The sequence below is a fragment of the Meira miltonrushii genome (assembly GCF_003144205.1).
Source record: "Meira miltonrushii strain MCA 3882 unplaced genomic scaffold FA14scaffold_3, whole genome shotgun sequence".
Classification (NCBI taxonomy): Eukaryota; Fungi; Basidiomycota; class Exobasidiomycetes; order Exobasidiales; family Brachybasidiaceae; genus Meira; species Meira miltonrushii.
In genome coordinates this window covers 2,025,696-2,047,782 of record NW_020289945.1, presented here as the reverse complement: position 1 = coordinate 2,047,782, position 22,087 = coordinate 2,025,696, and the positions used below count along the sequence as shown (strand labels likewise).

General features: G+C 43.7%; 8 protein-coding genes across 8 annotated transcripts; 4 read left to right on the top strand and 4 right to left on the bottom strand.

Moving 5' to 3' along the window:
- Positions 1-363: 363 nt before the first annotated feature.
- Positions 364-2,741, top strand: FA14DRAFT_165154 (putative adapter-related protein complex 1 beta 1 subunit; the record flags this gene model as incomplete). Its single annotated transcript, XM_025499940.1, has 2 exons — positions 364-2,502; positions 2,724-2,741. The coding sequence occupies 2 exons, from the start codon at positions 364-366 to the stop codon at positions 2,739-2,741; spliced, it is 2,157 nt and encodes a 718-aa protein (XP_025354304.1).
- On the bottom strand, positions 2,607-5,025 carry FA14DRAFT_161583 (uncharacterized protein; the record flags this gene model as incomplete). The annotated part of the gene is made up of 1 exon (XM_025499178.1): positions 2,607-5,025. A coding segment is annotated over exon 1 (1,934 nt), but the record flags the coding sequence as incomplete, so codon positions are not given.
- A 40-nt stretch (positions 5,026-5,065) lies between these two features.
- On the top strand, positions 5,066-8,245 carry FA14DRAFT_173723 (uncharacterized protein). Its single transcript, XM_025500496.1, has one exon. It carries the CDS (start codon positions 5,228-5,230, stop codon positions 8,144-8,146), a length of 2,919 nt encoding a protein of 972 aa, XP_025354302.1. The 5' UTR covers positions 5,066-5,227; the 3' UTR covers positions 8,147-8,245.
- On the bottom strand, positions 8,213-9,919 carry FA14DRAFT_191095 (uncharacterized protein; the record flags this gene model as incomplete). The annotated part of the gene is made up of 1 exon (XM_025501843.1): positions 8,213-9,919. The coding sequence occupies one exon, from the start codon at positions 9,917-9,919 to the stop codon at positions 8,213-8,215; it is 1,707 nt and encodes a 568-aa protein (XP_025354301.1).
- A 160-nt stretch (positions 9,920-10,079) lies between these two features.
- FA14DRAFT_67591 (ribosomal protein S5 domain 2-like protein) lies at positions 10,080-11,361 on the bottom strand. Its single transcript, XM_025502687.1, has one exon. The coding sequence runs from the start codon at positions 11,269-11,271 to the stop codon at positions 10,390-10,392; it is 882 nt and encodes a 293-aa protein (XP_025354300.1). The 5' UTR covers positions 11,272-11,361; the 3' UTR covers positions 10,080-10,389.
- A 195-nt stretch (positions 11,362-11,556) lies between these two features.
- FA14DRAFT_191093 (uncharacterized protein) lies at positions 11,557-13,788 on the top strand. Its single transcript, XM_025501842.1, has one exon. The coding sequence runs from the start codon at positions 11,694-11,696 to the stop codon at positions 13,653-13,655; it is 1,962 nt and encodes a 653-aa protein (XP_025354299.1). The 5' UTR covers positions 11,557-11,693; the 3' UTR covers positions 13,656-13,788.
- Positions 13,789-14,038: 250 nt separating this feature from the next.
- On the top strand, positions 14,039-17,111 carry FA14DRAFT_67583 (uncharacterized protein). Its single transcript, XM_025502686.1, has one exon. It carries the CDS (start codon positions 14,281-14,283, stop codon positions 16,915-16,917), a length of 2,637 nt encoding a protein of 878 aa, XP_025354298.1. The 5' UTR covers positions 14,039-14,280; the 3' UTR covers positions 16,918-17,111.
- FA14DRAFT_67565 (uncharacterized protein) lies at positions 17,038-20,815 on the bottom strand. The gene has a single exon (XM_025502685.1). The coding sequence runs from the start codon at positions 20,490-20,492 to the stop codon at positions 17,157-17,159; it is 3,336 nt and encodes a 1,111-aa protein (XP_025354297.1). The 5' UTR covers positions 20,493-20,815; the 3' UTR covers positions 17,038-17,156.
- Between the last annotated feature and the right edge of the window lie 1,272 nt (positions 20,816-22,087).

Sequence of the window (22,087 nt, the reverse complement as noted above, 5' to 3'; positions counted from 1 at the left end):
TTAATGCCCTAATTTTAAGCTCTATCTAAGCGCTTCGGTTTAGCATATTCCGTTTAAAGGTCTGTGCTTCCGAGATAAGGGTATTCATTGTGTTCACGTGAGTTGAAGTGTTGGAAAGATTGATTCGCTGGTAAGCGTGGAGATGCACAAGCAAGCAAGCAATACACGCATAAGAAGAACAACAGCTATCACACCATCATCACACGGACCACAATAAGAAGTTGATAACGGTCAACATAGAGCACTTCATTCAAACAGTATCAACAGCACACATTCAACTCAAAGTGATAACCAGGGAACATCTCCGCATAGATACGAATGACCCAGTGATCTGGCAGTCATCCTTCACTCAAAATTGACAATATGAGTCGACCACGCTTCTTCAATGCTCCTCGCAAGGGTGAAAACTTCGAACTACGAGCCGACTTAAATAGCGAGTATCGCGATAGAAGAAAAGATGCTATCAAGAGAGTCATCGCAAATATGACTGTTGGCAAAGACGTCAGCGGTCTATTCCCGGATGTACTCAAGAACATGCAAACAGAAGATTTGGAACAGAAAAAGCTGGTCTATCTATATCTGATGAACTATGCAAAAACACAACCAGAGTTAGTCATCTTGGCGGTCAACACATTCGTCAAAGATTCAGACGACCCAAACCCACTCGTACGTGCATTGGCAATCAGAACGATGGGATGTTTACGAGCAGAAAAGATTATCGATTACCTATCAGATCCTTTGCAAAAGTGTCTTCGAGATGACAATCCATACGTACGCAAAACAGCAGCAATCTGCGTTGCAAAACTATACGAAATGAAACCGGAACTTGCGGTAGAGAATGGCTTTGTCGGAGCACTGCGTGATTTGGTTGGCGATAGCAATCCGATGGTCGTTGCGAATGCTGTCACAGCTCTTACAGACATTCATACAACAGCTTGCGAAATGGATCCTTCCGGACAATCAAGTATGTTCATCATCGATTCGACCATCTTGCAGAAATTGTTGATAGCTCTGAACGAATGCACAGAGTGGGGAAGAATAGCCATCTTGAACAGCTTGGCAAGATATAGAACACCCCAAGGACCTGACGGGGATAAAGATGCTGAGCATATCTGCGAACGTGTCATTCCTCAGTTCCAACACGCCAACGGAAGTGTCGTCTTGAGTGCTGTCAAGGTGATCATGATCCACATGGACCGAATCGGAAAGCCAGAGTTTGTCAAGCAATTGGTCAGAAAGATGGCACCGCCTCTCGTCACACTCGTCTCATCTGCACCTGAAGTGCAATGGGTAGCATTACGGAATATCAACCTAATCTTACAAAAGCGACCTGATGTTCTATCAACAGAATTGCGCATCTTTTTCTGCAAATACAACGATCCCAGTTATATCAAACTGGAGAAGCTGGAGATTATGATCAAGCTGGCTAATGAGCGTAATGTGGACATGCTCTTGAGCGAGTTGAAGGAATACGCATCGGAAGTGGATGTCGATTTTGTCAGACGTGCAATTCGTGCTATTGGACAGTGTGCTATCAAGATTGATATGGCTGCCGAAAGATGCGTTCATGTATTGTTGGATCTGATTGCCACTCGAGTCAGCTATGTGGTACAAGAGGCAATCGTTGTAATCAAGGACATCTTCCGCAAATATCCTCAAAACTACGAAGGTATTATTCCTACTCTCTGTGCAAACTTGGAAGATCTTGATGAGCCAGAAGCAAAAGCATCCTTGATTTGGATTTTAGGAGAATACGCGGAAAAGATTGACAATTCAGAAGATGTGTTAGCATCCTTCCTGGATACATACAAAGACGAACAAGCAAGCGTACAATATCAAATTTTGACAGCAATTGTCAAGCTATTTTTGAAGAAACCTGATGGAGCACAAGGACTGGTTCAACGTGTTCTTGAGTTGGCCACGAAAGAATGCGATAATCCCGATCTACGTGATCGTGCGTTCGTGTATTGGCGTTTGTTGAGTAGTAGCGATTCTGGAGCGGGAAAATCTGTCGTCTTGGCAGACAGACCGCCAATCTCGATCCCTTTGACTTCCGTATCACCAGCTTTGTTGGAAGAGTTGATTCATGATTTATCCTCTTTGGCAAGTGCATACCACAAACCCGAGTCAACCTTTATCGGAAGGGGAAGATTGGGAGCTGATGCTTTCACACGCAAACGTGATGAAGTTACACGCGAGAAAGCATTGGCAACCGTTGTACAAGGACAACAAGCAGAAAATCTGTTGGACTTTGGAGATGATGACGAAGATACATCAGCAAAGATCAATGCAGCACCTGCACCAGGGTTGGGAGGATTGGATGAGTTGATGTCAGATGCAAGCATTGGAGATTCATCGGCAAAAAAGACAAATTCAATTCAACAAGCACAAAATTCACAATTGAACGACCTTTTGGGATTGTTTGATGCTGCACCCGGTGCAAATGCTCCAGGCGCAAAGAGTGGTTTGGATGCTTTGTCTTCGTTACCAGCTGCGCCTACCGTTAATCCTTCTCCAAGAAATTCAATGATTGGCAGCAATGGCGGTGGTGGTGTAACGAGCGCTAATTCGGGCGGTGGGGATTTGTTGGACCTTTTGTAAAGTAGAATTGGCATGCATATCTGAGATTCATTATATATTATTTCAACATGATGTGATTAGCTTTGAGTGGGTGCGGATAGAGATAAAAGTACAGTACACTGATATAATACAAAAGACAATAGACTTCAAATGTGCTTTAATCACTTGTCGAGGAGCTGCTGTCGCTATGGCTATGGCTATCTCTTTCCTCTTCTTCGTCTTCGGTCGCCGTACTGGATTCGTCTATAGTTTCACCTTCCCCTTGACTGTCATATGACAGCGTTTCTGGCATGTCCAAATTAAGTCGAGACCAGAGAACTTCCTCGCCCATCCTTGATCGTTTCATATCATTCATTTCTTCATTTATTTCCTTTGCCTCTCTTATGTTTTTTGCCGATTCAGATTCAGATTCAGAAAGGTCGTTTTGCTCTGCAGCATCTGTACATTGCCGTGATGCCGGAGCACTGTTCAAGCCCGATATATGATTGCATTTTCTCTCGTATGCATCTGTGCACTGTTTGTCGTTCAAGTTCATCAATGCTTGAATGTGTGCTGAAGGTAGAGAATCATGCATCCCATCTAAAAGGCTCGGATCGAACACATCAAGGTTGACTAGGTTCGGATCGAAATCGTCATCTGAGTCGCTATCAGAATTGTCACTTGAGTCGTCATCTATGTGATCGTCTTCATTGTCGTCTTCATCGTCAATTGGACGAACGAAAAGCGCCACAGCTTTCAGGATGTCTTCTTCTGTGATCTCAACCGCAGCTTGTTTCAACTCCGGTCGTAACGAGTGCGAAATCTGATCTGTGATGTGTTCCATAATACAATTAAGGAAGTTTCGCAAACAAACAGCCAAAAGGTCAAAGATGTATATCGAAACCTTTTCTACCGAAGATGATTCCTGTTCCGGTTCAACCCATTTCAAGATGTATTCCACCCCTTTTGCATTGAACAAACTTTGATCCTCAAAGTTGAGACGAGGCTCAAGAAAAGTCAGCAGAGCATCTTTGTTGACCCCGATTCTATCAAAGCGTGCCATTCGTTTAGCCCATGTATCCAAATCCGTGGTCACACTCCTTTCTCCCGTTATGATTTTTCGTCTTTTTGCTGGAATATTTTCGTCGTGGTCATCATCTGTCAAAGGGTGCTTTTTTCCAGTCCCTTTTTCGTCATCCTCATTGGCTGCCTTGACGTACATCATTGCCATAATCTGCTTCCATTCCCTCTGTTTAAGAGAGCGCAGTAATTGATGAAGCGCTGATTCTCGTGTGTCATCCAGCCTTCTTGTAAGAGTTTCAAGATCTTGGGTATTTGGCAAACTGTCCCACCAGACCAGCCTTTGCTCTGGTGATCCCTGCAAAGATTCAACAGTAGCATCTGACACTAGGTCGCTCTGTTCGTCCAGACTGGCTCGGAGTTGTCCATGCGTTTTCTTTTTTCCTCGTCTGGCATTGATCGGCACCAGAAATCCCAATTGAATGGAACGTAAGACGATTTCCCATGCTTTTTGATCCGATTCACCCCGAGTGTTGATGATTGGGACACAATGATCTTTGCCGAACGATCGGAATGCAAGTCCATTTACCTTGTTTGGTAGTCTGGTATAACGAAGCAATCCGACAACATCTGAAATGGTAAATGAGAAGATCTTGTTCCCCTCTTTCGAAGATGAAGATTGTTCTATGACGAGGTTCGGTGCATTCTGTGAAGGATCCAGACGATGTGTATGCCGTAAGAAGAGGATGCTGTGCAATACTTGCGTATCCCAATCGCATTCGGCAGATTGATCACCAAGTTTTTGAAGTTTAGTTTCCTCCCAATTCTGCAAGCGTGATGAGATGGCTTGCTCAATTTCATCCCATTCTTTCGATACTTCGATTGCGATCGGAATCATTTCTATCCTTCTCAATGCATTCCTTTCAGCTTTTTGATCATGCTTTTGTTGTTCGAAAAGATGAATGAGATGTGCGATTTGACTGATGGATTTGCGACCGCCCAAATCTTCTGCAATCAAATCACATCGTAGCCTACTCCTTCGTTCTAGACTGATGAAGAATAGGTTCAGCTCGTCATTGCTCCAGCCTGTGCCATCCTCTGGTTCATTTTGATCTTCCCCTCCTTCCTCTGCATTGCTTGAATCTGTTTCACTTGACTCTTCTTCCTCTGATATGCCCTCTTCCTCTTCCTTGCTACTGGGTGCCAAGTGATGTCTGAAATAAGCCTCCAATTTTGACTGTTCAAGAATAGCCTCGTATGCATGTATCACATTCTCTGTGATACTGTATGCCATTTCACCTTTCCATCATTTTGTTTGAACATCACTGTAGGAAGAAGAACATGCATATTTCTGCTTTCTTCTAACGCGTTTAATCTTTCGGCCCGTGTGTGTGTGTTTGTGTGTGTTGGTGTTATTCGGGCTTAACAAAATAAAAAGAAGCTGTGCACCGCCGCGGATATTACTAGCCCCTTATTAAGTTAGTGGAGGCTTTTTCCATCATTTCTCTTTCGCTTCCGTTTCACCTCAAAAGGAACAAACGATCCGAATTCTATACAACATGCATGGAAAACTTGCATTCCAAACAGTGGCTTTCCACAGAACTTTAATTTCAATTTTAGCATTCTTCTTTACTCTCACCTAGTCAAGATGAAGCCTTGGTCATCATCAACGCAAACAGGGTCTGCATCAAACATGAATGGAAATGCATTCATGGCCGAATCAAACACTCCACAAGCACAGACACCTAGGAGAAACTCACGTTTCATTCCAGAAGCAGAAAGAGGATGGTATACTCCCGAACAAAGACCAACATCTTCAATGATGAGAAGAAGTTCAAGCGGTCAAAGTTCACCTTCAGGTTGGTTTGAGAATAGAAGAAGAAGTAGCATAACCGCATTCAAAGCTAAATGGGCTTCACCAACATGGGAAAAGAAACAATTACCAAAAGGAGAAGAAGTGCTAACAGGTCAAGAAGATACGATGGTCGCACCTCCACAAATAGAAATGACTGAAGAAGCGGAAGAAGAAGCATTATCGTCTGGGAATGAGGAAGAGGATGATGACGACCCTCGATTACATGCACGTCATCCACGTGAAAGAAGTAGTTCAGTACCTGATCTACCACAAATGCAAATAGCACGCAGTAGAACTCCATCTAGAAAGGATCGAAATGAAAGGGAGATAGAGCAACCGCAACCGGCTAAAGAATCATTAGGTGCCAAAAGAGGTCAACCAATGAAGATCAATCTAGAATCATTACAAACAGCCGTAAACAAAAAGCATGTCAATCCAGAAGAACCTCCTACACCATTACAATTAACCAATCAAAATTCATTCACTCCATCTCTAGAGCTACAAAGGACACGATCGATTCATCACCCAAGCAGAGGATATGCATGGAAGCCAGAATCGCATAAAGAACATAAAGGATACGTTCCACCTTCTCATCGAAATCCTACTTCTATGCAAGCATTTTATGATTCGCATTTTGGTAGTTCTTCTGGGTTCAGAAGTGTTGCAGGTTTGGCAGATGATATGTTTCATCCGATCGGAAGTGCGAAACATATGTTGAGCAAATTGGGCAATACAAAGAAGCACAATGCGGAGAAGAAGATTAAGCAGCAACAACAAGATGCAATTAATGGTGGAGTGATTGATGAAAGTGCATTGCAGGAATCATCATCATCATCATCAAAGGATAGCTTTCTGTCTTGGCGTGGACTGCCGTTCTCACCTGCAATCTTTGGAATGGGATCTAGCTCCTCTATGCAAGCAAACGAACAGCAAGCTTCACAAAAACGAACCGTTCATCCGGGCGAATATGAGCCTGAATTGATTCCAACAGTTCATCGTGATCCACATACACATCGCTACTTCAAAAAGTTGGAAGGGAATGTGGTCATTCTGGGAGGTTATCGTGGATCAATCTTGCGTGATGCAACTACTCATCAAATGATCTGGGTTCCACTCAAAGTGGGTGTTGGCTTGCGAAGGCCGACGTTAGAGCTAGGATTAACGGAAGCAGCTGAAGATAACTCAGAAGAACTGGTGATTGCAGATGAAATGTTGAGTGGAATAGGAAACATGGTCGATACGGGAAAACGATTGTTAGTTCGTTGTGCACACAAAAAGCGAACAAAAGTTCACAGTTGGGGATTCGATTGGAGATTAACCCTAAGCAAAAGTAGTGAAAAGTTTGAAAAGTTCTTACAAGAGCTATACGATGCAAGTTCTGATCAAGTTGAAAATCGAAAAGGTGCAAAAGTTGTTGCTCATTCTATGGGTGGATTGGTAGCTATGCATGCTCTGGCCCGTACAAAGAATCCAAAAATATTTGAATCTTTAGTATTTGCAAGTACGCCATTTTTAGGAACGGCCAACATTCTGGGACCGTTTGCATATGGTGATGCAGCTTTGTGGAACGATGAAATTTGTTCGCCTCGTGCAACGTTTTCTTTCCGATCCAGCTTTTATCTCTTGCCAACGCACCCCACAAACGAAAAAGAAAAGATTGATACGGCCGCCGGAAGATGCTTTGAAGAAGAGGACGGGAAACCACATGATGTTGATTTCTTAGATCCGGAGACATGGAATGACTTAGGATTCAGTCCATGTGTCCAACGAGGTGGCAGGAAAGCAGCCGCCGATTATCTTCGTAAAAATGCGACTAAGAAGAGTATTTCTATTGATGGGCAAATAGAAGACACAAACACTCAGCGTGAAACCTCCCTTCTTACCAAGAAAAGTTCTCGAAATGATCCTGAGAAAGATAGTACGGACAAAGTTCCTGCTATGCCACTCGCAAATGTGCAAATGGATGGTGAAGATATCAGCTCGTCCAAACCAGCAAAAGCCGTCAATGTAGCAATCCAAAAGGGCCAAAAGCTTGCAGGAGATGAAGATGACACGGAGCACACTTTACATCCAGCCAACAGACAAGAAAGCAATGATCAACAAGCCAAAGAAGAGGGAATTGATGAGGAAGCCGAAGAGGCAATGTCATGGGCTTACCTGGAAAAGACGTTGGCAGAAACAAAACAATTCTTTTACGAATTACGTACAAGTTTCAAGCAAGAGTCTTTCGAAAAAGGTCTTTATCCGCCCATTTCGATTCTCACTTCCGGTAGAACACCGACCGTTCGTGGTGCATTGGTATGGCCAAAAGGAAGTGAAGCACTGGAGAAACAAGAAGCCAAGGCCAAAGCCAAAGCGGTTGAGGAAGGAAAACCAGAGCCTGAACTACCAATTACAACAGACGAAGATCACTGGAAAAGAACGGCACGGTTACGAGATTATTCTAGAATGCTTTATGCACCGGGAGATGGAGTGATCTTACGTGAATCATCAATCTCTTTACCGGGTCAATGGGGTAAATTATTGGTGAAAGATGACGCAAGTTTGGATGAACGCGGTAAACATCCTTTAACGAACGAAGAAGGTGTGGTTGAGACGAGTCATAGACATGTGACTTTATTGAGTGATGTTGATGGAATCGGTCGTTGTTTAGAGGCTTGTCGTAGGGCCAGAATGAACGGATGGCCAAAAGTGGCAGTCACGAAATCATAGAAAAGAATCTATTATAGATTATGCACAATGTACAAATACACCATCTACATTTTTATATGAAATATACTAGAAAAACCGCCAAATGCTATCACTTGATTGACGAGATTTAAACTTTGCATAGGCTTTGCAGAGTGGATACATTATGCAAAGCAAGAGAGCATAAGATGCAAAGAAAGCATAACCCAGACCAACACCATATTCACCCGTTTCTCCATCCCAATCTCCCTTTTTGATCTTGTGTGCTAATGGACTTTTGGCGATCAAAGGTCCTCCAAAGCTTGCCAGAAGGAGATGAATGACGTAAAAGAACAAAGATTGTCTACCGAAAACGAGTAAGGGATTTGCATCAGATCGTAAAGCATTCACCAACCGTGAAGGACTGAGAACAGATGAAGTAGTGATTGCAAACAGAACCAATAAAGCAAAATTTCCAGATAATGTCAAAAATGCAAACGAAGGTGAAGGTGGATATTTTACCACGTAAAAGAATGCTTTGATGGATTCCAAATAAGGATTTTTCTTCGAGGTTGAGCCGGGTAAACAATTTTCACTCAAATTGCCGAAATGAAGCAATCTTGTACCGACAAACAGACCTGCAAAGATGATTGCAAGTACGGCTTCCAATGTGATATTGTGCAATGCTTCTTGAACTGTTTTGTTGGATGAAGATCTTCTTTGAGCAGCATGAGTTCTTGCCAACAACAATCTTCCGTACAACAATCCAAAGATCGCAAAAGGTAACCAACCCATAGGTGGAAATCCACTGACGATTCCACGACAATTTGTTGGATAAAATAGCAAATTCCAAAGCAGTGTTAGATTATTGTTTGAGCAGTTTCGATCGATCAACCATTTTGACGGTGGTGGTTTGCTTGTTGTGGAAAACATTGCTTCGTGCATGAACAATTGAACGTCTCCTTCTCCAACCAAATCTGAAGTTGAAGACCTCTTGCAATCTCCATGCTTGGGGTCAACCTGAACGGTTAGGAATAAAGTGAAAGCGCCTAGGACTAACAATAACAGATTAGCAGAATGGAAAGCGGCTCGTTGGGAGGGTGAGGGAGTGGGATCGACTGCAGTATTTGTCGCTTCTGTTTCTTCATTACTGCAATCAGCGTCTTCACGTCCTTCCGATAAGATCTTTGCCCAAATGTGTTGGCAGATTGGCTCTACAGCAAACATCAACAAGACAGCCAATGTACCTACGACCAGATAGTCAAATGCCAAAGCTACCAAGACAATATTTGCCAACCAAAAGCCTTGAAAGAGGATCATTGCACTTGCAGCATAATTAGCAGCAACAATAGCCAATGTACGCTGAACGATATGTTTCATATATTGCATCGCTTTCCATCCTTCTTTACGTGTTCCATCACGATTAACTTTTGTTGCTCTACTTGCGATAAAGAATGCAATTCCCATTCCGAGTAGCAGCGCAAAACCAGATGCACATAAATGGGAGATTGTCCTCATCACATAGCCCAACGTATTTGTCCAACCCGGGATTTGTTTTGATGCATCTTCACTTCCTAATGCTGTCCCGTGTGGATATCCTTTCACTGTTACGTTTACATGATCTTCTGCCATGAATATCATCAATAGTCCACGTAATAAATCAGGTGCAATTTGTCTTGCAGGCGTAGCAATCTTTTTGGTAAATGTAGCATTCCTTTCTGGTAGTGTTAATTGTGTCTCTTGTGTTGCCGTACTCAAAAGTGGAGTACGTTCCGTTGCAGCATTGGCGGATGCACCATTGCGAGAAACGGATGTCATCTTGTGTGATGTTGAGTGGAAGTGGTCATCAAGTGGGATGAAGAAATGAATGAAGCATGCATCCTATTGACATTTATAGAACATGATGTATGTACACACAAGTATATGCATCCTAAAGGGTAGGCATCGCTCATAAGCCATATTTCCGCCTCTCCTTACTCAGCTCGGTTCTCGATTTCGATTCGGATTTAATGTCCTCCTGCAGGTTATTTCCACTCAACGGTTTTTATTGTCGATCCCTTCCCTTCTTTTTCCCGCTTAGGCTTCCGCGCTAATATTTTCACAAATCGGAAAAAAAAAAGAAACAAGGCACAAAGATTTACGTAAGAAAAGGTCCCTTGACCCGGGCTTATTCTGCTGAGCGGCAGCACTCCAACGGCTCAACCAACTTTTATCCGGATATAAAGCATTTACAGGAACAGCTCTTGCACATGATATACTATACAATTAACGAATGAATGTCATCTATCTTACATGTTCATCGAATGATCTGCATCATCATCAATGTCTTCTTGAACGGAATCCAATAATTGTTGCGTTAATGCTTCATCCTTTCTATTACCCAGTCCACTTCCCCCCAAAGCGTCTGCAAGTTGTTTTGTGCGTTCTTGCATGGCAATATCCATCTCTGAATGCAAGACCGAGCATGCCTGTCCGACAACGGCTAACATCTCTTGTACAACATTTGCATGAATTCGTGTTTCCAATTGAGCTAAAGTAATCTTTCCGCTTCTCGGCAAAGTAGCAGCGATCAGGTGAGGCAAAGCAGTTTCTTCGTGTGATGAAAGATCCAAAAGCGTCTTCCCGCTCTGTAAATGCAGTCCGACCGAAAGAGCAACAACGTAATCTGACATTGAGATACCTGCGTCTAGTAATGCCAAAGTGACTGCATTGATCGCACAAGGTAAAACACCGCCATCTTGTCTTTCAACTGAGACAAAGATATCAATTGTTGATCTCGGATAAAGATGAGTTTGGACAACAGGTTCAAAAGTAGATTCTAATGCTGCACAAATTTCCGCTATCCTTCTATCTGCTCTACTGCGCTTCCTACGATCTCTTCCACTCCAAGGTTCAATCGTCACTTCACATTGCAGTACCGCTCGATCATGTAGCGTGCTTGACCTTTGCTTTGCTTCTCGCGGTCCATATACAGATGCATGTACCACTGTCAATCCTTGTTCTACCCTTGCACTTCCATCACTTTTTGGGTTGGTACCTGAATTGAACGATGCAAATTCATCCGAATGTGCGTTTTCAGGTGTGATATGTAGTGCCAGACTGCGTAATTCGTGTGGTCTCCTTCCATCTAGTCGTAGCGATCCGCTGTTGAGTATCTCAAGCCTAGACATGATGGAATGATGGTTTTGGAAAGAATGAATGTCAATTAATTTCTTCTAAAATTTTCTCCACTAAATTTTTCATAAATGGAACTGTGCGTGTGTCTGTGCGTGGGTGGTGCCTTGGGTTTTCCTTCCAAACACGCCGCCATTATAATTTGTGCTGCAACGGCAAAAAGGGCAAACGCCATTTGTTACGCGTGTCCTTTAAGCAAGCAAAGCCGTGTGCTGGGCAGAGTTGAACAGAAGAGAAAAAGTGTTAGAAGTGTTGTTCTAGTTAAGTAACTTCCTCCATGTTTTGATCACAATCCAAACATCAAAGCGCCAAATTGACACTCTTACACTCCCAACATTCTTCCCATCATCTTCCTTGAGCACAGTCTTGCTTCCCATTTAACAAATGTTACCTTTTTGATGCAAGAGCAGCGGTGAACATGGCCAAATCACAAAGGCAAAATGCAGTCGCGCAACGCGAAGAAGATGACAGCGTTGTAGATCCCCATTCATCACCAAAACGATCTCTTCAATTGAAAAAGAAAGATCCTCCAGCAAAGCGACCAAAGTTAACAGCTTCAGCATCATCAAGAGTACAAACAAGAAGAATGTCTTCGTCACAAGATCAGAACAATGCGTCATCTTCTATGCTGCTTCCAAAGCTTAATCAACATTCGGTAGAGAATGGATCAACGGCTGCATATGCGGGCTCATCATCACAACGACAGTCATCAAGAAATAGATCAAAAGGGTTCACTCAAGATTTTTCTGGGAAAGAACCTCCTACCATCAAGGAGCGACCCAAGGCTAGACCGCGATGTAAACCAGAAGTGGAGAATGGGAATGTACAGCATTCATCTGTTCAAGAGCCCCAAAGCGGCACAGAAGATCTAGATTCGGAAGACGACGAAGCTTCATCTTCCGAACCTGACAACGAAAATGATGAGGACTATGCTGAAGGTGGAGGAAAACACAAGAAGAGTGTGAAAAAGAACGGTCGTAAAAAAGAGGAGGAAGAAGAGCAAATCAAAGGACTGACTTTACCAGATCGATTTGAAATCTCAAAAGATGTCGAAAAGCTGCAAGAATGGAATGATCTTTTCTCGCAACACAAGAGCATCAAATATGATGCATTGGACGATCTACAAGACGAAAGCTTTGAACTTCCCGAAACGTCCCAAGGTCTCACGACATGCCCTTTCTGTCATTCATCACTTCCAGAAGAACCAAGCAAGAAATTGCAGGATCTCTTAAATTATTGGCTTCAAAAGATCAAAAGTCAAAGCGATGCTCCAAGCAGTACAGCTACAGCCGAATGCTGTCAACTCCATGAAGCTGAGAAGGTGCACATTCCCCTAGGGAAACAAAAAAAATGGCCGACCCAACACAAGGAAAAGAAGGTCGTTAATGACTTTTGGTATGATGTAGCCATATGTGAACGCATTATTGATTTTGTGGCTCACCCTGAAAAGAGCGTTTTCTATCGTCGGCAAGTGGAGAGGAGAGAGAAGTATGGTAGACAGGCTAACAGTGTCCAAAGTCAGATGCAATATTTCCACGAGGAACAAGCAGGGTATTTCGGAGAGCTTGGAGCTCAGGCGATACGACGTACGATATATCACTTATTTGAAGAGGAGTGGGCACCGAAGCATACCCTGGAAGAATTTACCAATCGACCGAACAATTGGATGAAAGAGTCTGATTTTGTCGATAAAGTTCTGTTTCCAGAAGTGGTTTGCGCATTGATACAAAAGCGCGAGAAGAAAGAGTGGGGAAAGATCATCAGCATCAGTGAAGCAGAAAAGATTCGAGACGAATCAAATGTGTATGGATCGATCATGTTCCCTATCGAGAAAATAGAGAAAGAACATGAGGATTCTCTGTTCGAGAAATATTCATCCGAATCACCTGTCTCCAAATACTCACGAAAGGGTGCCTCTGAAGGTAGACCAGCAGCGAGTAGTTCTAGAAGCAGAGGCAAGCCGGACAATCGGACGTCTCTGAACAGCGAAAGGTCTCGCGATATAGCGATTGAAGTCTCGTCTGGTCAACGCATAGCTCCGAATCGCTCGACAAAACAGAGAGCCGCTTGCACTGAATCTTCTTCTCAGCAAATCCAATCACCAACAACATCCCCCAGTCGCCCAAGACCTAGACCTTCGCAAAGCAGGCTTTCTCAACAAATGCCAAAAGTGGACTTGTACGGCGAGAAAATTTACAGTTCGCAAGATCAAATCAAGAGTTGGGCGGTACCTCAACTTGCATCTTCACCCGATTTGCAGCCGAGTAGTAGTAGCACGATCCATTTCAACGATAAATTGGAATCATCGCAAATCGCAAGTGATGGCAGTTCCCCTTTGACGGAGCTGGAGAAAAGTCAAAAGGAATCGTCTGACTTTTGAGACCTTTCCAAAGCATGTGTACTATAAACAATCTTATTCGTCTGTTGCATTGTCAGCAGTCTCAATCAATTGTACACTATCATATATATACAATACCAAAGAGAAGTGATGATGATCATTATTGTCTGTGCGGAAAGGCAATTATTGAATTTGGAATATGTCTCACGCTACCATACCTTTTCTTTCTTTACTTAAGCAAAATCGTATTTTAAATTGATCCGAACCAAAAAGTGCGCTAGGGCGTCTTGTTTGTGCAGCAAATATATTCAACCGGCACCCCGCGTAAGGGCGTCATCTTTGTCTGATAAGATGATAAATTACCCGACGATGGCGTGTGGGTGGGTGGGTGTGTACATAATTGCATGCATTTTGCTTGTTTGCTTGATTGCTAATATGTTACTGTCAACCGTCACAAGGGCGCATACACCCCGATTGATACGCCACAGAGAAAAGGGCTGATGCTTGATAAATAATATCATGACATCCTTATAAAGCTGTCCCAACAACTCACATTCATCCCACCACATCAACAACCATCTTTTGATTTCATGCCACCGATTGATAACTGCATCGGTTTCCCGATTCAACATCAAACGAGCAAAAGGAGAAGGTATTGATCGTCAAGATGGAAGAATCACAAGAATCCCGCAAATCTTGCAAGCCTTCTTTAGATAGCCTACCGCACGAAACCATACATGCGATCATCAAACATTTAGACAGGCCTAGCGATATACATAGATTATCATTGGTTAGCAAAACATTAAGATTTGTTGCAACGGAAGATATAGTTTGGAGACCGATCGTAAGAGAATGTTTAGGACAAAGTCCGCCCATTCGATCATCAAATCTCAAAGCTCTCAATGATCCGCCAGCACCATGGCATGCGCCTTTTGGAATGATCTCAACGGGAAGAAGTCATGCATCTCGGGAACGATGGAATCCGCCTTCGATGTATGCTTCGAAAGAGGATGGTATAGAAGATTCTACAGATCAAATAGACTTGTCCACATTCGAAGGCGTTCAGAGCTATCATCAATTGTATTGGCTCTTCGTCAGACCGTTTGCCCATTTGCTGGGCTGGTGGCTAGGTGATGTGCCTAGCTATGGAATGGCAATACGGATCATCTTTAATCCCGCCTATGAACTGGAACAAGACGATGGCGTAATGAAAACGCCGGCATTTGTTTGTCAGAAATTACACTTTGTCAACCGGTTTTATGGTACGTATACCCCAGCATCTAGAGATCAATGGAGAAACGCAACCGGACTGCATGCATTCAATAGCAATAATGAAGGCACAAGTATAGAAACAGATTTCTTGAGCGTAGACATTTCATTGCCAGGAGTCAAGACGGAGGATTTATGGGCCGCTACCTGGCATGATACTCGATTATCGAATATGGCAGATCTGCAAAAGGGAAAAAACGTTGCCCGTATACGATGGAAAGGTGCAGAGCATTCTCATCATGCACAACCTTTTGGTACGGTTGAGCACAGCGATGAGAACGAATACAGAGCAAGGGAACGACACATCTCTCCTTCCAGAAACGGTGTCCGCAATAGAAGTACGAGTGGATCGCAGGATGCCTTGGAGGGACGAAGTAGAAGACGTTCTTCCAGATTGTCACGCTTTGACCCTGATTATTTGGAGATTGATGGCTCACGTAGATTACGTCCGGGTGATAATTGGTCACAATTTGTTGCCGCATCGGCTTTGGACGCCATAGAAGCTGGACAATTCAATCATATACCAGTCCAGCAAAGAACGATCCGACAACGATGTGGTGATCGATTGCATACCGTTTACTTGACTTCTGGTGCAGTGTGCACTGCAGCTGCATCTTCTGCAAATACCACGAGTGCTAATGACCTTCTTTCTATCAATGTTGGTCCTCAACAATTATACTACGGGTCAGACGTTAGCAAGAATAGAGGCTTCGGTGTCAAGTTATCCAACTTTCTTCCTTTGCCACCAATTGAGTTTCCTTCACCGGCTTTGCTGCCTTTGCTTCGTGATCTCTATAGCTCTGATGATTTGCACAAGGCGGAAAGGCAAGTTGATGTTCCCGCAAATTCATCCACAGCATTTGAAGATTTCCTTAGCTTTGGAACCGCTTTCGATCTTCCAATGATGCAAATGGAACCATGTCCGCCTTATCGCCCCTGGCCACATCTTTCGCAACCGTTGCCGAATGGATTACGATTTGTGCCGGTCAAATCACCTCCTATTCAAACCAGGATACCACTTTCAAGACACGTCGGCTTGAACAACGAAGGTGATACAATCTACGAGCATCCTCAATCCGTTCCAGCACATCTTGACCCTGCGAGTGAAAAGTTCGATTGGGATTCAATCAATGGACTTTATTCTATGACGTATGGACCATGGGGTCAAGAGTTAATCTACATTCGTTCGCGTATCTTGACTGTGCATGATTTCGCACCGGATGATTTGTATTTGTCCGATCACCTGTCTTACTCAGATGAGGCGTTGATTGTACGACCTACGGGACCGCATGGCACAGGACATGAAAAGAAAGATCAACCTGATGATTCGAATGAATTTGGCCATACGCATACCAGTCAAGTTCCATCAAAGAAGCGTGCAAGAGAGATTTTGAGCGAAGGATTGCATTGGCAACCTGAACCTTTTGTTGACACGTCTGATCTGGAATTACCGCCAAGTCAGACTGCATTTATTCGACCTGGCTGTAGGGTGATCGAAGGTATGAAATGTACTGGTGATGCAAACGTTCCGCGTGGGTCGATCACTTTCCGTGCATTTTCGCGTGGACCAAATGAGGATGAATGTGTGGCATACTTTCCGCCTGAAGCAACACAAGCACGTCATACGCCTTGGGATGGTAGACAAACACGACAAGATGAATTCGATACGGATGAAGAAGATGAAGATGGAGGAAATGAAGATGATGAAGAAGCACAAGCAAATCAATTACCGCCAACGCTTGATGCATTCTTTCGTCTTCACGGTCCACGTAGACGTAGAACAATCTTTTCTGTTCGTCAACAAGCAACCGCACGCAGAGAAGGTCAACAAGGACAAGATCCGTTCAACACTGCCCTACCACAAGGCCCAGGTAGGATTCTGGATTGCGCGACAGGCAGGTTGGCAATGGAAGGATTCGTGAATGCAGGATGTTGGCGTAGATGCAGCATAAAGATTAATTCTCCCGATGAACTTTGTGTTCATTGGCATGCATTGCATAAAGTAGCATTGGCAAAGAGGTTGACCAATGTGTAAACAACGTATGTCAATAATTTGTATCTTACTTTTCTGGATTAATAAGTTCTGTATTATACCATATCGTGTTGCGATCTCTCATCATCAGAAATTTTGTTAGAAAGATAATGGGTATTCGTAATGAAAGTGTTCTTTTTTAATGTACATAAGAAATAGTATGATCACGACGATTGCGATTTGAAGCAGACTTGCTGCTCCGTATACCCTTTTTTTGCACTTCCTCACGTCTATAATTGCTCTTACACACTTTCATATCCATTATTGGCATCCTCGCCAGCAATAGCAGTATTGCTACGTTCCATCATTACTTGATTAAGTGAAGTGGTGCCAAAGCGTTGATTATTTCCACCTCCAATCGTATAAGCTGACAGGGATGGCGTTCCAACGTTCACTTGTGCTGGACTACTTGGCGAATGCAATCCTTCCAAATACAAATGTTCCAATCTATCCAATGCACCTGCATCGCTCAAAGAAGCAGCAAATGTTGAATATTGTCCACCATCAAAGCCTTGCTGTTGCTGTGACATTGGCTGAATCGTTTGTGCTACTTCTCCAACACCAGCGGAAGAAGAGCGAACGCCATCCCTCAAAGAAGTGTTTCCTGCTCTCGTACCGCCAGCAAATAGTTTCAACCAGTTTGCACCATCGTTGCCCATTGCAGACATTCTTGGACTATTGAAAGTCGTGGCAGAGATTGGGTTCATCGAATGAGAATTTGCAGGAGCAAAACATGGACTTCTGTTCAAAAATGATGGCAAATCCAAATCATCATAACTCATTTGAAGGTGTTGAACGTGTGGGAAAGCGTTATCTGATGCTGAAGAAGAGTGCTCTCCACCGCCTCCGAAAGCACTCGTAGTCAAATCAGGTAAAGATTCAGCATACAATGCATTCACTCTTTCACCCACCAAATCCAAATCTCCCACACTTGCTGCTCTACTTGGTGCATTTTCATCATCAAGTGGATCAACAGAAGAGATCGAACGTGAATGTTGTCCGCTATTTTGACTTGCAAGATTGGACGTATTGCTCAATGCTCCCAAACCATCTTCACTTTGATCTGCTTGAATACCTTCCATTGGACCACGCCAAGCCTGTCCGCTTGCAAAGGTATTCTCACGTAATGTATCGGTTGATTTTCGTCTACGGAACGAAGAAGGTCCAGCTCCATCACTTGCTGGGCCAGCGCCCATCAAGCTAGGGAATAAAGTCATTCCGCCCGGGAAGTTTGAATTGATTAACGAGATATCATCTGCTGGGTAAGCATTCCCCGTTCGATATGCTGAAGACAGCAACGAATCAGCAGTCATTTCTTCATTCAATCCGACCGGTCTGGGCGGATTGCTCAATCGACGGGTGGATCTTGAGATGAAATCATGCACGGAAGGCATAGACAAAGAATGCTCGGCGGAAAGACTTGGTCGAACATCTTTCTCTGCTTGTCCACTCGAAGATTGTGCTCCTCCAGTCATTAGCTGCATATTGGCCAAATTGACAAACACTTCTGGATTCCAATCGAGCGAAGTTGGATTTCCTCTTGGCAACAAATCTCCTGCCCATTGACTGTGTTCGAAATCAATCCGTTGAGCGTTCCCTGGAATTGAAGACACAGGATTGAAAGGCAAAGATGATGATGATGACAAATTGTTGAGATTTGTCTCTACGTTTGCATTTTGGAAAGGTGCCTCCGAAAGACCACGATTCATCGAAGGAGTTTGATTTGCGAAACCAAGTTGCTGGTACAAATTATCCAGCAATGCATTACTAGAAGCTGCATCGACGCCTAGACCGTCTGCGGAAGGCAAGCCGGAATCAGACATGGCCGTCCGAGCCGTTGTATTGTCGATACTCTCCTCCACCCCACTGTTGAGCAATTGTGCAGTTGAATGGGCATCCATCAATTCACCAATTTGATCCAAATCCATATCTGCCAAACTTGCAGCAGTATTTGGATCCCAATTGAAGCCCTGTGGCCAACCTTGAATAGCAGCCTGATTTTGAGCTTGAGCCTGAGCTTGCTGTTGTTGTTGTTGCTGCTGCTGTTGCAAATGTTGCAAGTGATGCTGTTGATGGCTTGCAAGGATGGCTTCTTTATTGCATTTGATGGATGCAGTCTTGGCAGCCTTTTCCAAAGAGCTAATTTTGGTCGAGCCTCGCTTGCTACTATGAGATCTGCGCAAGGGGTGACGATGAGCAGTATTTGACGATGTGCCTGCAGATGCAGCTCCTGTACCAGATGGATTGCCCTGCTCTATCGGTGATTGAGTTGGAATTGTCTGCTGCGCTTGTTGCTGAGGCAAAGAGCCCTGCATTTGAGCCGAAGCATCGATCGAATGCGATCTCGACATAAGTGAAGAGGCAGCACTCTGAAAAGATGTGTCAGGATAACCGATAAAGCTTCCATCAGATCTGTCCCGAATGTGAACTTCTGGATAGTCACTCTCTTCACCTTCGCTATGCTCGCTAACAGCTTGTGAGTTTACAGAAGTTGAAGTTTCACTTCTTGGTGCCAAAGCAGGTCTCTCTCCTGCAAACGAAAAGCTGTCTCGGAAATTGCCCGTCATGAGCAAAGCAGGCCGCTCACTTTGACTCATACTACCGCTACTACTTTGACGACGTTCCTTCTTTGGCGCTTTCGCTCTTGGTTTATAACCAGCTTGTTCGTATAGACTGGGGAAGGCATTTCGAAAACGATCACGTAGATCAGTCGATTTACGCTTTCCCTCAAAGACAGGCTCTTTTGCAATGATTGCCCAATGCGAACCATACTTTTCATAGCCCCTTTTCAACACATCATCCTCTGCTGGCGTGAATGGTCTACGTTCTTTCGTTTTCCCCTTTTCGAAAATACTCGTTCCATCAGGAGCCTTGCTTCGAATCGCTCTACTTGTATGTGTTTTGGCGTTGGGATACATTTCATGATATGCATCTGGGAAGTATGTTCGGAATCGATCTTTTAGATCTCCCGGTGTACGACCTTCAAAGCTCTTGCCAAACTCTTGGTCGTTAAGGATCGCCTTCCAATTACCAATTCCATGTTTATTGCACCCGTTCACCAAAGCTTGCGTTTCAGATGGTGTCCACATATGACGTTCAACGTGTGCTTTCTCGCCTGCTGTTCCCTTGCTCTGACTACTTGCACGACGGAGACCTGTTGGTGATAATTGACGAGAGTGTCCAGTTTCGCTTTCTGAGCCAGAAGCAACATTGCTGTGCAAATTAAATTCTTGCTCGTTCAAAGGGGAGATTTGCGATTGTTGGAGGAAAGATTGAGGAAGTAGTTTCAACTGGTTTGGCAAAGCCTTTTGCTCTTGCGATGCTTGTGGCTGTATTTGTTGTTGTTGTTGCTGTTGTGCAGCAATGATTGCTGATGCAGTGGCTTGCAAAGAGGACATGGCAAACGAATCAAAATCGATTGCGTTGAAATTGGCAGAGCTTGAATCGCTCAAATGCCCTGCATCACTGCCACCACTGAATAGACCATCTTCTTTTTCACTTTCGGTGGAGGTAGAAGGCGCTTTTGAGCTAGATCGGGCGGCCGATGCTTTGTCTGGTAAATTGCTGTTTGACGACATTTTTCCGGGCAACTTTTTTTTGCAGCGGAGTGAAGATTGTATTTGAAGTTTGTGTATTTAATTCCTGTCAACGCTTATATGCAACCAATCGGCTGCTATCGGTCCGCAAAGGACGTAATACGATCTCCCAATGTCACAGAAGACAAGCGGCGATTTTTATGTGTTCGACCATGGAGGGCAAAAAAGGTAGATGTGATGTGATTTCGGGTGATGGAAGATGTGAGAGAGGACGATTGTCTTGAACAACAGATGAAGGGTCTGTCAAGCTGCTCTTGTTGTTGTAATATTCGGGGCGAAAAAGCAATAAAACTTTTGAATTGAGATCGAATTCGTTGTCGTCTATATCGTTTTTAAGAGAGAAAAGGCACCTTTTGGCCAGCAACACACAAAGTGCCGCCGCGAAAAGCGGAACGACTCAATGTAGTTAAGCTGAACGCTTAAAAGAGCGTAAAGGAAAGCTTTGCCTTTTTTATGAGGGCCTTCGAATGACGATAGGATCCTAAAAGAAGAAAGTAAAAGAGTGAATGTTGTTGATCTGAGTCCTTTTATATCAAATCTTGAGAGGCCCTTTTTGTGTTTTTAGCGTATGCAGTATGCGTTCAAACGGTACATGTGCTTTGAGAGAGAGAAAGAGAAAAAAAAATCATGCTTTTTTTAGACGTGCTCTGCGCGTGCGCGTATTCAATTCAACCAAAAGGTCAAATAGCCGACTTCAAAGAGGGGAGCAGGCGCAGCGCAGCGCATACATTCATTGATGCATCATCATTCTTGTACCACACTCTCATCATGTATGTATTCTCGGACTATTCCATTTGGACCATGTACTTCTTTGATCGAAATGACGAAATGATTAATTGTTTATATACTCTTTGGATTCATTACTCATTTCTTGCCTTCGGATCAATTGAATGCCGAAGAATAGGGCGTGTGCGGAAATGACGAGTTGTGAGACAAATTGAATGAGACAAATAAGGCGCAGGCGCAGGCAGAGAGGAGAGAGAGAGAGCAACGCCAGGAGATCTGAATACATGTCAAGGCACACACAACAACAACGTTCTTTTTATTTATGCACGCGCTTTGTTTTAATTTGACACATTTTTTACGCTCAATCAAAAAAAAAGATCGGCAACCCTCAACCCAGAGGTTCCCTTTCTTTTAGTGCGTGACTATCGCCCTCTACCCAAGTTTGCTTTTGTCGCTTGTTGTGCATGTGCGCCGGGCTGATTTTGATTGGCTTGTTTTTCTATGCCCGCCGCTTAACGGAGTTCCATTGCTTAATGGGCTGCCTCCTTCCTCCCTTCAAAGCGCGGCAATCTGGATCGGTGCTTGAGAAATGGATATATTTCCTTCACGGCAAATCAATTGAAGCGGTTCAAGTTTATCACATGACTAACATTGCCAAAGAGACACAATTGTACCAATTACATAGGCTCTCATCTTGATCATTCACACTCTCTCTTACACTTTCATCTATAGATGAGCAAGTCTGGAGAGAATCATATCATTTCAACACCGCCACTAAGCCTGATGATGAACACTGCCTGGGACGACATATTACAACTTTTCCGTATTGAAACTCTGCAACATAGCATGAC